The 17,513-nt window shown below is 41.6% G+C and overlaps 1 protein-coding gene across 1 annotated transcript in view; it reads right to left on the reverse strand.

Annotated features, from left to right (window-relative positions):
* The window catches only part of VWA3B (von Willebrand factor A domain containing 3B), a 75,628-nt gene that overhangs the window by 40,319 nt on the left and 17,796 nt on the right, over positions 1 to 17,513 (reverse strand). The window contains exons 9-14 of the mRNA XM_051615636.1: positions 17,296 to 17,420; positions 10,064 to 10,180; positions 6,497 to 6,693; positions 5,703 to 5,857; positions 3,861 to 3,999; positions 2,084 to 2,215 (exon numbers count right to left, since the gene is read on the reverse strand). Of these exons, the coding sequence (XP_051471596.1) occupies positions 2,084 to 2,215; positions 3,861 to 3,999; positions 5,703 to 5,857; positions 6,497 to 6,693; positions 10,064 to 10,180; positions 17,296 to 17,420 (865 nt within the window). The remainder of the gene's footprint in view (positions 1 to 2,083; positions 2,216 to 3,860; positions 4,000 to 5,702; positions 5,858 to 6,496; positions 6,694 to 10,063; positions 10,181 to 17,295; positions 17,421 to 17,513) is intronic.

Here is a 17,513-nt window from a genome sequence, read left to right on the forward strand (position 1 = left end):
CATTCTGTCACAACACGCCCTTGTAAAAAGCCCCTCCCCAGCTTTCCTGTAGTCTCTTCAGGTACTGGAAGGCTGCTGTGAGGTCTCCCCGGAGCCTCTTCTCCAGGCTGAACAGCCCCAACTCTCTCAGCCTGTCTTCAAAGCAGAGGTGCTCCAGGCCTCGGATTATCTTTGTGGCCCTACTCTGGTCTCACTCCAACAGCTCCATGTCCTTACTGTGTTGGGGGCTCAAGAACTGGACACAGCACTCCAGGTGGGGTCTCACCAGAGTAGAGTAGAGGGGCAGAATCACCTCCCTGGCCCTGCTGGCCACGCTTCTGTTGATGCAGCCCAGGACACATTTGGCTTTCTGGGCTGCAAGCACACATTGCTGGCTCATGTTGAGCTTTCCATTCACCAGCATCCCCAAGTTCTTCTCCTCATGGCTGCTCTCTGTCCACTCTCTGCCAAGCCTGTCATTGTGCTTGGGACCACCCAAACCCTGGTGCAGGACCTTGCACTTGGCCTTCCTGAACTTCATGAGGTTGGCATGGGCCCAACTCTCACCTGTCAGGCCTGTCACCGTCCTGATGGATGGCCTCCCTTCCCTCCAGCGTGTTGATGTCATCACATAGCTTGGTGTCATGGGCAAACTTGCTGAGGGTGCACTCAGTTCCATGTTGCTGACACAGATGTCGAACAGCACCAGTCCAAGCACCAACCCTTGAGGAACACCACTCATCACTGGTCTCCACTTGGACATCAAGCTGTTCACCACTACTATTTGAGTGCAACCATCCAGCCAACTCCTTATCCACTGAGTGGTCCATCCATCAAATGCATACCTTTCCAATTTGGAGGCTAGGATGTCATGCAGGACTTTGTCGAACATTTCCCAAAAGTCTAGGCAAATTATGTCAGTTGCTTTCCCCTTGTCCACCAACACTGTGACCCCACTGTGAAATGCCACCAAATTTGTCAGGTATGATTTGCCCTTGGCGAAGTGATGCTTCTTTCCACCAACCACCTTCACATTTTCCATGTACCATGTAGCAGAACACAAAGCCTTCAGGAGCATCTGCTCCACGATCTTGCCAGGCATAGCAGTGAGACTGATTGGCCTGTAGTTCCCTGGGTCTTACTTTTTTCCCTTTCTGAAAAAGGGGGTTATGTTTCCCCTTTTCCAGTCAGTGGGAACTTCACCAGACTGACATGACTTCTCAAATACAAGAATCACTCAAACAGAGTCAAATTTTCAATTCTCAAGGAAGGCAGTAAAATTAGGTTTGCTAACCTTAGTTTTAAGTATTCACCAACTACTCAGTGAGGGCACGCTGTGACTTTATTTTCTCCATTGTTAGTATTTTCTGATAATACCAAGTTAACTTTTGTGCTTTGTTGCCCCAGGTGTTTATGTAGCTTCCCCATTTCCCTCATTTCCAGGAATTTAATGATTAAGTCTGAGGAAGAGCTGTCATGTTGAGGAGGTTTATTATATAAACATGTTTGTCTGTGTGTTGGAAAACATAACGTGGCATATATCTGTGCTGTTGTGTGACTGATTTTCAGTCATAATATTGCTGTCCATGTTTGACATACTAACTGGTCTTGTATGGTTGCTCCTATGTTCCCATGAGGGCTAAAGACAGCTGTCTATCTAGGCACCAGAAGGGACAAGAATTGCTCCTTTAGCTCACTGGCCCCAGTTTTTTGTGTCACCTCTGAGCTGCAAGTCTGCCAGCAACAGCCCACAGCCATGCAGCAGCCCTGCAGCAAGAGTGACAAATTTGGATGCAGGGTCTGAGCACTGTCATGGTTCCTCTAGAAATCAAATTGGCCAATGTTTGCATTGTGGCTACTAAACATAGCAGGCTGTGATTGAATTAATATGGTCTTATAAACAGGTCCACTGCTAAAATATTGTTGTAACTGACACAGAAAATACGTTGTACTCAGGTCTGCTAAAGTCTATACATCATCTGTATTTTCAGCTTACTCCAGTAAAATACTTAGTCAATCCAAAAATACCCCAGCCATACAGAAAGAGAAGACACAAATGCAGCTTTGTATAAACATGCTTTGTGAGAATTAGTTTCCATGTTACCTCAAGTTCTTTTATCCAAAGCCAAGCATCTTGCAAATTTTCCTCATTAACTTCAGCAAGTTTCTCTTGCCAAGTCACTGCTTGGGCACTAAATTTCATGAAGTTAAATCTCTTTTTGTGTCTCAGTTGTTCCTGCAAGAGACAGCATCTGATTTTTACTCAGTGCTAAATTAACTGTTTTGATTTCTGTAGAGTTGATTACATGTTTACAATAAATTATAATTATTTATAAAACACAGAGAGACATACAGAGACAGAGAAAATGATTGCTTGCAATTTTTAAGATTATTTGAACTTCCAATGCAAGTCTACATCTACTTCTCAAACTACTACTGCCTGTCTAGGAGGGCAAGTAAAAGAGAAATGAAGCTGGGAATGAACAACGGTATAAGGCAGAGATCGTGAGGGTTTACCAAATGAAACTGAAATGAGAATCAAAGTAAGGCATCATTTAGAGGACAGTGAGAAACTAAGGTAGAGCACTGGCAAGGGGAACTATGACAGGAAGAGAGAATGAAGTTAGCAATTTGCTAAAGTTGCTTTTAAACAGAAGTGATAAGGAGTGAAAGATTTGTGCAAGCCAGTACAAACTTTCAGAGCTTGGAGTATTTGTCTTCCTTTCATCACAATTTCTGTTCAGCTGGCTGTGAAACCTTCTGGTACAGTATCTAATTATTTTCTAATGCTGATCTGTCTAGAGTACAACATCATACTATGTCCTATCACTGATGCACTTAGCTCAAAAACCAATCTGTTGTAGTTTTAAGTTTCCTAGCCCTACTAATGACTGCTATTGATGCCAGACTGATTAATTTATTTATCTTTTCAGTTACTCCTCTCAGGTTTAAAAAAGTTGATGATCACAGAATCACAGAATTTTTGGAGTTGGAAGGGACCTTAAAGGTCATCAAGTTCCAAGCCCCCTGCATGGGCAGGGACACCTCCCACTAGAACAGGTTGCTCAGAGCCCCATCCAACCTGCCCTTGAACCTCCAGGGATGGAGCCCCCACAACATCTCTGGGCAGCCTGTTCCGGTGTCTCACCACCCTTACACTGAGGAATTTATGCCTGATCTCTAACCTAAATCTCTCTTCTTGCAGCTTAAATTATGATGAGTCATGTTTTAAAGTGCCTGTTTCTCTCAGATATTAATTTGAGCTTACATGACCTCACTGTAGATTTATAAAACTAGGTGAGACAAATTCTGCCTTAGGTGTGTCTCCCAGGACTCACCGCTTCTGAGGTACTTCTGTACTTTGCAGGTCCCTTTGCAAAGTTCTGAGTCAGTGTAAGATGCAAGTAAGTTGAAAACATTATACACCCCCTATTGTAAAAGTATGAAAGTGAATCTAAAACACACGTAACAAATCATGACGTGCCAGCAGAACTGGATGACACTGCTTAAAAATAAAAATTCCAAAAGCTTCATTGCGTAGGTTTTTTTGGGTTGTTGGTTTTGTTTGTTTGTTTGTTGTTGTTTTTTTTCCCCTCTTCTTTGGTAAGAAACGTGGCTTGAGGGAAAGAAAAAATACTTAAGCCTTTTTAATGTTTCACATTTGCTTCAGATTTTTTTCAAATATTTGTAAAAATGAGGAAAAAAATTACAAATTTTTCACTGAAAAATGAGCACAGTAAGAAAAATATAAAGTATTTTTATAAAGCTGCTATTTAAAAAAAACAACACATTGAAAATAAAAATTACAGTAACAACCATCCAGAAAATAGCAGCTGACTCTACAATGAACCTCAGTTCTCCAAATCATTGCTTTATCATACCTGTATGAACTGAAATATTTTCTCCTTCACCAGTGGCAGTTTGTCCTTCATAGACTCAGATGTATCAATAAGAACATAGACATTATCTTCACACACATTGCCAAAGAGCCCTCTGCTTCCTCGTTGAAGCCACTTAATCCTGGGGGAGGAAAAAATTTTAAAAATCAAACCCTGAGCTGTAAGATCTCTGTAGCTTTGTGTGTCAGAATGTCACAAGAAGGATCTTTTTATCATTGCTGTACTTCTTCCTAATCACCTGTTACTAGTCACTGTCAGAAGCAGTGTATTTACCTTCATCCCCTGTAACTACATAACAACACAAGGCATTTTTATTTCCTAATTTCAGTAGGGGGTGAAAAAAAAAAAAGACAAAATATGCCTCCCTTTTCAGGAAACCACTTGAGAACCTATCCTGCAAGAAACTTGAGCTCTTTGAAGAGTCTTAATATTGCACAGCTTTGCTGACCTTGAGTCTTAAACACAGGCTTAGTTTTACATTTTAAACAGAATTTAAGCATGCCTGCCAGTTAAACACATGTATACATACTGCTGTGTACAAGAACATTTCTGCAGCAATGGTTGCAGCAAGTCCAAATCTAATTTCCCTTGAGAGTCATAAACTACTTGTCTACTCTGAAACAGAGACCTTTAACAGACAGAATATAATGGCCCTGGGAAAAATATTACTCATATCCACAGAGGTTTAAACAAGTGATATAGTGGAAATTTAAAAGAATCCCATTAATTTGCTACTGATAGCTATTTCGTTTTTTCACCCCAAAGTGCTTGATGAGGTCTAACAAGACTTTTAACAATTACGTGAGCCATTCAAAACAGCAAACTTGGTTTGGATTTCAAATATATATATATACATATATATATATATATATCCTTTACTTCAAATTTTCCTTTCACAGTATGTTACTGTTAGCCTATATACAAGAAGATGAAGAGAAACTAAAAAGGATAACAAAACACTGTTTGACCTTGCTAAATGCAATCAGGCTTTTATACTTCTGGGAGAGAAGCAGCAATAAAATCGAAGTTCTCATCCTGCTTTATTTCCTTGAGACATCTCATTGTCCTAATATACAAAACAGAGAGCAACACATTCTTTCTCTCAGTTCTACAATATCCATTCTGAATGTTTCCTTCTTCTCTTCATGCAGCTATAAAAGCCAATTTGCTTTGAGGCATCTTTAGGACAGATGAATCAAACTCTCAGATTGGCTATTTTTTGTAGATGTCCTACAAAATTTAAGAGTGTATCTATGCACTCACCAAAAAAATGCACAAAAGTCAACGAGGGAGCTAGCTTGAGCACTGAACATCGAGCTGGTCACATGCAGTACTTAATAGCTCACACCCTGGCTCTCTTCTAGACTGTTCAAACTTTTCCTCAACACAAAATTGCAAAAAGGGCAGATAACTGTTAGCAGTAGGGGCACAAGACATGCTGTGTTACTTGTGTCAGAGCTATCACAAGAGATCCTAGGTACACAGGATGTAAGTTGACCAAGTAATGATTTTACTAGTTCTATGCCACTTTATGTCCCAAAGCTTTTTGGCACTTTCAGCAGTATTTCAACAACGTGCAGACTGACTTTCACATTTGAATTCCAGAAGGAGAACAAAAGATAAAACCATTCTTCAGTTTTCTTACATGGCTACTAAGGAATTCTACACTACTAAGGAATTCAGATTCTGATCTGAAAAGGATTTCTGGCTTAGTCCTCCTACTGGCAGTTAACCAACGCTTCAGCTGATTATGATAGTAGATGTCAAACATTTCAACACCGATGCATAATAATACAAACTGATTTTACATAATGAAACACTAACCTTTCTTCCACTTTTCTGAGAGCCGTCCTCATTTTCTCTTTGTACTGCTTATACTTTTCTGTACTAACATATATATGAACTACAGATCCATCTTTCCAGAAGGTCTGTACAAACTTGTCACAGTATTTTGCATTAATTACCTTCCTCTCTGTCTCCTACAGCAAAGAAAAACATGATTCATGTTCCAAAAGACATTATTTTGAACTGTCTTTCACATTTGGCAAATGAACTTCAAAGGAACATGCTTGATGCACATGAACAGGTGCAGAAAGAAACATGGGATAGGGTGGTCACAGAATCTGCTACTAGGAAAAGTCAGTAAAAATTCTTTATTCTTGTATCTAGCAAGAACAGAAGCTTATCAAACAGTGTAATGGTAGAGTTTAAGAAAAACAAATAGAAGACAAATTAATTCAAATTTGTTTAATGACCTGCAAACACTGGAGCAGCTGAGACCAACACCTCTTCTAAGGAAAAATAAAGATGACAATCTTCACCCTGTCCCACATAAATACATAGAAAAACAAGGCATTGCTTAAGCCAGCCCTGATTCTTCCTTGCAGATCATATGTGAAACAGGAAGCAGTCCTTGAAATAGTAATTTTCAAATAGCCCTTTGAGACAATCATATTTCTGACCATCTTTTTCTTATTCCACTAATAAGCTGGTTTTAACAAAAACTAGGTAGCAACGGATCATATACTTTATCCTAAACTCACCAATCAGTCGAGTTTTCAAGTTTAAAAAAATCAACAATCAGCCACAGGATATGAAAGAAAATTACCAATACTCACAGCATCAGTTTGTGAAGATTCATCCTCTGGTTTAGTTTTTATATCAACAATTCCATCCGCATGGTGAAAAGTACAATCAGCAAGCGCATTGTAAAGTGTGAGCTTCTGAGCTTTCAAGCCATACTTCTGCAACCACTTCTCAGAAGACAAGTATTTGTCAGATGTGTGCTTTTGCAATGGATGATCAGCACTGGTTGCTAATAAAGAAAATAAACACTTCCTGTATAACATCATTCATTCTGGATAAGGTCTTTTCAAAAACAGGCTAGGATGTTGTTGTCAAGATTTCCAAATGTGTTCTGTACCACTGACAGCTTTGGCATGACAGGATACTTCTGACTGATTTTTTATTATTCTCTGTTTTGGTTGTGGGACTGTTGTTTTTTTCTTATCATGCACTTCTTCACAACAAATTCTTTTATCAATGGAACAAACCCATGAGAAGATACAGAGCAAAGAAGATAAATACCTACAGGATCAACATATAAAGGGAACAATCTTAGCAGGATGAATGTTGACTTAAACCTTCATACTGGCTGAACTTTGAAATGCCAGGAAACATTCCTGTGTAAGGATGTTATGGTTTTGGCCCAACGTGACAACAAAGGAACAGCCCCATGGCTTCTCACCCAACTCACATACACACACACACTGGGATGGGGAGGACAAAGCCCAACTAGAAGCTCATGGGTTGAGACAAAGGACAAGGAGGGTTCTTCACCTATTAAGGTCCCGGGCAAAACAGACTCAACTTGGGGAAAATAATGTCATTTCACACTAATCAAACACACACAGGACACAGACAACACACAGAGCAGGGCTTGCATATGTTACCCCACCCCTCCCTTCTTCCCGGGCCCAAATCCCTTTGTTCCCGGTTTCTCTCCCTCCTTCCCCCCAGCGGCACAGGGGGACAGGGGATGGGGTTTAGAGTCACTTCACAGGCTGGTGGTTCCTGCTGCTCCTTCCTCCTCAGGAAGAAGGATTCCTCACAGTCCTGCCCTGCTTCCCCACGGGGTCCCTCCCATGGCAGAGAGTCCTCCACCAACCTCTCCTTCATGAGTCCTTCCCACGAGGTCCAGAGCTGCTCCAGCCTGGGCTTCCCACAGAGTCAGGGGCTGCTTTGGGAACAGCCACCTCCCCTGGCCCCAGGGTCTTCCACAGCTGGGCAATCAGAGTCCTCTGGCAGCAAATCCTCTGGCCACAACATCCAAGCCCAGTGGCCAAGTTCCCCCCTCCTGGTGCCTTCAGGGAATGTTCCACCACGTTCCTCCATGAGTGCAGGGGGACAGCTGCCATCTCGCCATGGGCTGCAGGGAAACTTCTGCTTGGGCACCTTCTGCCCCCTCTTCTTCACCAACCACCAGCACTGCTCTGCCCCTCCAGCTCAGCTCTTCTTCAGCTACTAACTGCTCCTCTGCTCAGCTCTTACCTCAGCTCTTTCGTATCTATTGTCCCTCTAATGGCTCCTTGGCTGGGTTTGGAGCAGGGGCAGCTTCTCAGCTTCTTCCCAGAGCCACCCCTGGGACCCTTCCCCCACTACCAAAAACCCCATCAAACCTAACCAGAACAAAGGAGAATCACTTGAGAAAATGAAACAACAGAAGATAAAACTGAAAATACAGTTGAGTACATTGGCTCACATTCCTGTTGGTCTTTTTCAGAGAAGGCCATTTAAAGTTAAAAGGCAAACTACAATGTCTTTGGAAGAGATTTTACTGCAATATTGCCTTTTGATAGGCTGACTACTGCACAATGTATCCATAATTACAAATCATTTGTGTACCATCTTGACATTTTCTCTAGTTCTATAAGAAGAGCTTTTAGCATTTTTAATGGATACTGAAAGAAATTGGATATTTTTCGTCTGATCTGGTCAAACTGTTTCTCATGTTTACTCTTTTATGTCAGATTGTCTTAGAAATTTTCTAAGGATCATCTTAAGGTTGGGCACTGCTCATCTCTGGATACTGGTAATTAGAAAATTTGGCTCTTTTTTTGGCTCTTCTCCTGAAGAACCTTTTAAAGAGACAAGGAAGGCAAAACCAGAAAAAAAATTTTAAAAGGCAGGCAAAAAGAAAGACTTCAGTTATTTGGATCAATGGGCAATGGTCAAATAAGAACAACTGACAAAATTAATCACACTGTAATTTCATTTCTTTTTGTATCTTTCTCAGGTGACTATGTATGAAGTGACTTTGTATGAAGACAAACACTAAAAGAACACCAAAGCTGCACAGTCAGGAGCACATAAATAAACACTGAAATCAGGGCTGTGCTTCCAGCTTTACGGTCATCTTTTTAGTCATATGCATTATGGTTCAACTTCGTACAGAAAGTCCTGCTAATTCAGAAGATGCTATTATCAGTATAAAAACTGCATTACACCTTCACAGAGGAATAAACTCAAGCTTAAGTCATGCAGACTTATGTTATTGACAGATATTCAAACCCAGTGTAGGCAGAGACAGTTCCCAGCTTCCAATCTTCACCACCAGCACCCTACAACACACTGCTGAGAGTTCAGGGGACTGACCAACTCACTGTACCAAGTGTTCCTCAGCAGATGATCCAGAAAAGGGCATCTGGCCCCAGCCTCCATCCAGACAAAGCAAAAGCAGCTGCAGTGCAAAACCAATACTGGTGCTACACAAATTCCCTCATTACTTGTGCTAACTCAACCTGAACCTTACATAAACTTACACAAAAAATACCAGACACCATGTAAGTATTTTAAAACCACAGACTAATGCAGAATACAGGCACCAACAATCCCAGCTATGATCCTGAAGTCCACCCTCTCATTTGCAGTCCACACTGTCAGTGGATCATTCTGCTCCAAACCATGCCCAGAGCATCTCCATATTAGCAGGCTGAGTAGCTTCTCACATTCCCCTGTTTAAGCCTTCAGATTTGGAAACCAGCTATGCTTCTGTCTTCAGGATGGCTCAGTCCAATCAATACGTACAGAACAACAAAAGGATCATGTTCTTGGCCCAACATAATAGTGGGAATTATTAGTTTAATGAACAAATGTGGGTGTTCCTCCATGTTTCTTAACACAGTAGATGTCAGAGCACTCATTCACAATTGGTTTCAGTCCTCCATCTTTAACTAAGATAATTCAGACCCACACTTCTTCACTCCCAGGAGAATGAACTAGCTGCTAGGTTGGAGGCTATCTCAAGAAGACTGTGATGGGAGAGAGGTACTTCCCCAGCTCCAGGTAGATTAAAGCTAAAGATTTACTGGCCTGGGCAGAAGAGACAACAAAAAACGCATTCCAGTGTCTTGAAATCCAGGCAATTTCTAAACATAGTCAATGGTGAACTAAAGATGGTCTGCTTCAGTGTGAGTTGTTGAAGTTCAGAAAGTTTTAGCAGTAGTAGACAGAGGTTTGTAATGGAAAGTTTTAAGCAACTCTAAGATTAGATGCCAAGTATAGGTGCTACTTGTATAATGACATTTTTGAGATAATAATCCCCAAACTGACACATAATCAAAACTGTTCAAAAATACTGGTCATAAATATAATAGTAACTTTCTTGAGAGAAAAATAAATTATACCATCTTGAGAAGCAGGCTGGTCAGATTCTGATAAAATCTTCTGAATTTGTGTCACTGTACTCTTGGCTTCCTCCAACTCCTTCCAGACCAGAAAGACGTCTTCACGGACACCAGCTACTGCAAAAGAAATCATAAAAAGACATTTACTTTCGAAGACAATTTCTGCTTTTATAACTCCTCAACTGCCACCAAGTCCTTGGGTTCATCCAGATGTCGCCATATTGCCTTGTTCTCTTGAGGTCCCACTGCAGTGACAAGTGCTGTTCTTTGACAGACTTCAAAAAAGGGCTCAAAGCTAGCACCAGGACATGAGAGGTGCTTAGCCTTGTGAAAATAACCTCCAGAGTTGGCCACAGATTATTCCCACAATGGAAGTAAATCCTTTTTAACACTCTTGGATAATGATAAAGAAATTCCACAAAGATAATTCACATGTTGTCCCCTGATATACACTGCAAAAGCTGGCTCCAAATACTAACCCCACCTTTAAAACTTTAAAGAGAAGATATTTTCAACTCTTTCAATTCCATTAAAGTTCATCAATCCCTTTATTTAAAAATAAATCTTTTTCTGAAACATATGTGATAAATTTTTGCTGAGATAAGTTTATTTTCATCCTAACAATTCTCAACAGTCATAAATAAATGCTAAAAAGAATGTAACGTTTTACTATCAGAAAAAAAAAGAAAAAATGCAAAGCTGGAGTTGATACAAAGTTTTCTTAATCTCAATAGATGTTTGACTTGAATTAAAAAAAAATAAAACAGCTGTATTTAGTAGAGTGTAACTGTTAAAACCAAGGCACCAAGTTCATACTAAGCAGTATGAACACTACTAAGAAATGTGTTAAATTAAGTTAGTCTCAGAGTTTATATTGCAATATAGGACAGCACAGAAAAACTGTGTGTAGTCTTACAATAAAAACACAAAAGAAACTGAATCATGAGCTATCCTAACCACAAATGCAGACTACAGCCTACTGCAGATTACAACTTATTACTGAAGTGCACATAAAGATGCTGAACAAGGCAAACTATATCTTTCCATCTAGTGCTTCAGTTAATCTACAGCAGTGATTCACTGTATAAAAGATAAGACACGCAAACTTGTCTACTAAAGTAGGCAATCAGTAAAAAAACAAACTCGATCATTTTGTTCCTTTATAAACTTCTCTGAAATAATAATATTAATGTTTTACCAAATAACAACTCAATTTTAATTGTGAAATGCTTTCCGTTTCCAAGAAATATTTTGAAATGTATTATTGTACACTGCCATCTCCTGGGACCTTCCTACATTTCAAAAACATCTGTTTCAGCCATTAGGACAAAGATCAACATCCCATACATCACAGAAAAGCTTTAGTAGAGCAGATTGTTCTGCAACATAAAACACAAAAGGAGAAAAAACCTCAGTCTGTTATCATTACCTTTTAAGTTTAAGAAAAGTATTTGGTTCTTCAGAAAGAAGCCAGCTTTTCTTTTATAAACAACCCCTCCCCAGAAATGCAAAACATACAAAATCTGAGAATGGGCAAAACTCCAGCAAGTAGAGAGCTACTGATGTGTAGTCAGCCATTGCATACATCCACATACACCTGTTGCCACAGTTAAAACCACAAAACACATGCATTCACACCACACAGGCACATACTGACAAGTTGAAGACTGTTGAGAATCCAATTCCAGCTGAGCTGTCCCCAGCTAAATCTGGATATCGTCTGTAAGCTATCAAATACTGGAATCCAGACTTAATTTTATGACTGCTTTTAATCCTATGTTTGAAAACATCAAAAGAGGTGTGCATATTTCAACTACCTTTGAAACAATACTGACGGTATCACTGTGTTCCCTCATTTCCCCTTAAAATGATGTTATGGAATCATCAAATGTACAGGATCATTGTTACTGTCCCCAGCAAGATATGCTCGTTGGTGTTACACAAGAAGGTATTTTTTCCCTTATTTTTGTTGCAGCACAGCAAAATAAAACTGCATACATTTTCAAAGGGAGTATGTTTGATGACTGACACCGTACAGGACAAATGCAGGCATCAACAACCGCACATTGTGAAGCTCAAGATGCTTAGAGAACCTTTTATCCGGCCACAATTTTTTTTCTGGATTCAACTGGGAGAGCAGGTTGCAAGCAGTGACAACCGAAGCGACTTTGAGGATCTACACGGGAGGCTGACCTCCGCCTCCCCCTCTTTTCTTCTCCAGCTAAGGAGGAGCAGGCAGAAAAAGCTGTGCCTGTCAAAACCGAGCCCTCAAACTCACAAGGGATGCATGTACACAAAACACAGACCTCTTCCACAAGCGTTTCTCAACCTGCAGCCCCGTCCCTCGAATCGCACCAGGGAAAACCGACCCAGCCATCACAAACCTCTCTTCGGCTGAAACTCCCCGTGCTTGCAGCCGAAAGCCACCCCCCAGGGGTGCCGTCCCCAGCCGCTCCGGGCCCACTGCCTCTCGCAGGCCATCAGACACCTGCCTCCCAGGAAACGCTGGGTCTGAAAAACACCATCTGCTCTCTCCCCTGAGAGAAAGGCCGCTGGGCAACCCTCCCCTGCCACCAAGGGCCCTCCAGCCGCCCCGGCTGGCAGTTGAACGGCCGCCTGGGCCCGGCGGTTCAACCGCCACCGGTGCTGGAACCCTGGGGAGTCCCTTGGTTCCGATTCACCAGCCGGCACCTCCAGCCAGCCAGGAGAGACCCAGCCTTCCCCTGCCCCTGCCCGTCCCCAGCCTGCACGCAGGTCGGTCGGGTTGGCTGCGGCTCCCGCTGCCGCCGTCGCGGCCCTGCAGAGCACCGCTGGGTGGGCAACGCTTCTTCGGACGTGCCCGGCCCACGGTTAAATGGCACTTCTGCTCTGGAAGGAAGGAGGCCTGAAAAAGAGGAAGAAGATGGGGAAGGGTGAGGGGAGAGGCTGCGGCAAGGGGCGGAAGCGTTTTGCGGACAGCGGCAAATTGAGAAGCAGGATGGGACGGCTAAGGGAAGAGCCAAACACATGCACATGGAAGCTCGTAACCACCCACATTTCCATTTCCCAGTCATTTAACACTGTCGGGCAATATTAGAAGAGGTAGCTACCCCACACCTGCCTCCCAGCAAACAAACTCGTCCGGTGTGACAAGTCACTGTAGCTCATTTTATTTCAGACTCAAGATACAAGACCTGCTGAGAAAAACAATCCCATAAAAACAGTCAAAAAAAAAAAAAACCACAAAATCTACAATATTGTTGAAACATCAAGCGAATACCAATGCAAAAGCAACTCAGAAAACAGAAGCATTTCTTACTTCTCTGATTATCTGACTTAGACCACGGAAGCAAGCAAATTCAAATTCAATGGAATAAGATCTATTTAAAACTGTTTGCCTGCAAGGCAAGGTGGGCCATTTCATTTCTTTCACTGCCGGTCCCCTCCTCAGCCTCTATGTGGCAGCAGAACACAGCGATATTCACTCAAGCATTGATTTTTAAAACCCCCACCTGGAGGGGGAAATGGAGGTGCAAAGAAGCACAGGAGGGAAGCACACAGATTTTTACCTGCAGACCTGACAGGTCAAACTGCGCTGAAACTCACCGTAGCCTAATCCTGCCCCTCTCCCACTGGGCAAATGGACAAAGCAAATGAACTTTGTATCCCATGTGGTACTGCAGAACAGCCATCTGCATCACTCTCTACATATTAGCAAAGAGATTTGCCAGGCCAAGGTTAGGCTGCTAAGACTAGACAAAGCACATGCAAGGTAAAAACAGAGGCAATTATTTTTGCTACAGCCTGTAGGCCAAGTGGCTACTCTTAAATCATTGTTCTGGCTTTCCAAAGGGAGGGTTCGTTCTCTCCCATGTTGGTGTACATAAACAGTGCAGAGTTCGTTGACTTCAAGGTCATAGAGGAGGCTGGCGCTCTTATGCTTCCCATTTTATACACAGCAATCAGAAATTTTCCCTGTGATAAGGAGGTAAATGTGGAACATCATGCACACCTAAGAATACAGCCTTACACTGTTCAGAAGGAGGTCAGGCACATCCTCCTTTGGATTTGTCACATCAGTCAAATCCTGATTTCAATCTATTTTCTTTACATATACCAGCTCATCTATTCTACCACACAGAAGAACACTGCGCAGATTTACTGCTTTTTCTGTTTCAGCAGATGAGGACCCACCATTCATTTCACATCTAGTTCAAATTGTCATTGCTTTTCAAGCCCTGTTTAGAACTTCTCTCACTGTCACTTCAAGCAGATGACACAACTGTGCCCCTTTTCAGCAAGAACCTTCTTCTCTGCAGCTTCCACCATCTCTTGCCCCCGTGTCTTCAAGTTCCAACTTAAATTTCACCTCCCTTCCACTTACAATTTTAGCTACATAAAAGGGTTGCTTAATTATGCAGATTTGTGCAGATTAAGAAGCTACAGAAACAATGGAGGGACAAGTGACAACAGGAAAATCAGTGCTGGATGAGAATATATCACCACATCAGTGCAGTCTGGCTTTATGTAAAAGCATTTCTCTGCCTTAAGTAAAGCCAAGCCTGCCAACATAAGGGCCTTAATTCTGTACTGGTTTACACCTGTTTTGATCTTGAGCATCCACTCAAAATGAGTGCAAAGAAAAAATTCAAATTTGGCAGTTTCTCACGCTTGCTTTCTACAAGACTGCTACAGATGCAAAACAGGGGAGAATGGAGCTCTTATCTAAAGTTTTAAATATTTCACTTCCGACCTGTTTTGGTTAAGCAGATGAAAAAAAGTAAACATGAAGATACCCTGTATTTGCAAAATGCTGTTATTCAGAGGATAAGCAGAAATCTAGCGGATGTCCTTAAAACGACTTTTCCAGTCCATAAAACATAATTATGAGTTTCAGTTTCCAGCTGTTGCACTTGTGGTGCAAAAAGAAACATAATCAAAATATTCCTGCGCCTCCTCTTATTTTCAAGAAACACCACATCTGGAAGATTAAATCTCGGGTTCATTCTCTATTTACTTCCTTGTATATTTTGTGCCAGACATCCAAGAACCAGTTTCAGAGCCCATTAGTGAGTAACCAACACTTCTATTATTATTGCCTTCTACACCCTTGGAGGAGTCTCTGAAATAAGAGACATCAGACACAATCCAGAATAATGTCTCCAATGTGTTTCCTTTCTGAAAGGACTTTACATTCTGAACACGACTGAAATGCTCCGATTGGCTGCCAGTGATGTCACAACTGGGCTTATAATGCCCCTGTAAATGCAGAGAGCTAATTGTGTTCCTTTTTAATGTGTAAATCTTACCCGTAATAGCAATAAGACACAACAGACAATGCACTTCAAGGAGATTACCGCCCTTTTGAGCGATTAAAGCCATTCAGCTTTCAGCTTTAGAAACAGTGGTGAGGAAGTAATTTCAGTCATACGGGAGCTCTAGGCCCATCTATTGAAACAGGCTGACTGCCTGGGGGAAGAGGAAGGCAGCTCCCCCTGCACACACCCCCAGATGGGGTCCAGCAAGGAAGCACTCAGAGCAGACTGAAGGCCATCATTATACTGCTCTGAATTAGTATGAAATGAGAGACAAGGTTTTGAAGCATAGTCTGCTCTTGGTTTCTAAAACCTGCACTCATAAGGCTTGAGTGTCCATGAAGAAAAAACAAACAAACAACACCTCTCACTTTCTTATTTCTGACCCCTCACTATGGTTCTCTCATATGGTTAAGATCATGGTCCTAGTGAAGGGTAGGTTAGTACACAAGGAACTAGAATTCAACACAGGAAATATGGTCCAATTAGCCCAAGGCTGACAAATGAGAGAGAGAGAGAGAGAGTCACTAAATCCACCCTATGCCATACACTCCTTAGCAGTAAGAAGAGAGTAACACCATTCTACCTTTGGGACAATGCTAATGCCCCCCAGCATAACAGGGATGTGAGCCACTAGAATAAAGAGGTCTTATGCCTCCTGATAGTTAAAATAAATAATTTTTTAATGTAATGTCGTGTTCATAAAGTTTTCAGACTTGACATACTCCTCACTACACAAAGGACACTGAGCTACTAGAGCATGTCCAAAGAAGGGCACAGAAGCTGATGCAGGGTTTGCAGAATATGTCTCACAAGGAGTGGTTCAGGGAACTGGGGTGGTTCAGCCTAGAGAAAAGGAAGCTGAAGGGAGACCTCATCTTTCTCTGTAACTATCTTAAAGGAGGTTGTAAAGAGGTGGGGATTGGTCTGTTCAATGAAATTACAAGTGATAGGACAAGAGGCAATGGCGTCAAGTTGTGCCAGGGGAGGTCTAGATTGGATATTAGGAAGAATTTCTTCAGTGAAAAGGTTGTCTGGCATTGGAACAGACTGCCCAGGGCTGTGGTGAAGTCACCATCCCTGGAGGCTTTTAAGAGTAACACAGACATAGTACTTAGGGATATGGTTTAGTTAAGGACTTGTGAGTGTCAGGTTAACCATTGGACTTGATGATCTTGAAGGTCTTTTCCAACCAAGGCGATTCTGTGAGACACAGCCTTATTTAACACCACAAACTGGTCTCCCCTCAACCCCAGTCCTGTCCCACTGAACAGAAAGGCTGACTAAAACCAGACAAAGTAACATTGTGACTAATGAGAAACACACTAAGAGATTTCTGCCCAGCTCCACTCCCCAGTAAAACAATTTATTTGTTGTTTGTTTTGTCCTGATTTTTTTCTTTTTTTGTCTTAATCAATTTCACACACACACACTCTTTGCACCTTCTTCTCTATGGTTATTACACTGGGCTTGTTGCCTGTCTTTATGACAAATTCAGATCTTGAGATAAGCAAGTCAACTTCATGTGGATTTTAATCCCTTTATACTACATATTAACTTGGCCTATATTGATCTGGGTGTTGTATCAGATAATTTTACATGATACTGCTCTTCCTTACTGTCATTTCTCTATAAATTTCCACAAGGTCACTGGCATAAGTACACCAGTACTATTCTTTAACTCCATAAATGTTCCTCTCCCTTTTTTCACTTCTCTTTCATTCGCAGATGAACAACCTCTGCTCTCTTCACTTCTCTCTTTTCCTTTCCCTCTTCTTCCCGCCCACAAAATTTCATTTTGATCAGTCCTGTCCTCACCCCACCCATGCCTAAGGAAGGCTTCTTTTGATTTTACATTTAGCAAGCTCCTATATTACATTTTTGTTCTGAAATGTTGCCAAGAAAAATCAGTATAATCTTGTTTTTCATATTGTCTACCTAGTGGTGTTCGCCCTTTCACTCTTCTGGAATTCAGGGCAATTAGACCTTTTCCATCCTCTTCATATTTTAGTGCAGGTCCAGGAGCATCTCTATAATCATTCTTCTCAGCAAAAGCATGGAATCTGTAATACAAAATTTTTCACCAGTACGTAAACTACATAAATACTTTCCTAATTTTAACAAGATGTATGTCGCACACGCAAAATTACAGTGGT

This window comes from Apus apus, chromosome 1 (assembly GCF_020740795.1).
Source record: "Apus apus isolate bApuApu2 chromosome 1, bApuApu2.pri.cur, whole genome shotgun sequence".
NCBI classification, from domain to species: Eukaryota; Metazoa; Chordata; class Aves; order Apodiformes; family Apodidae; genus Apus; species Apus apus.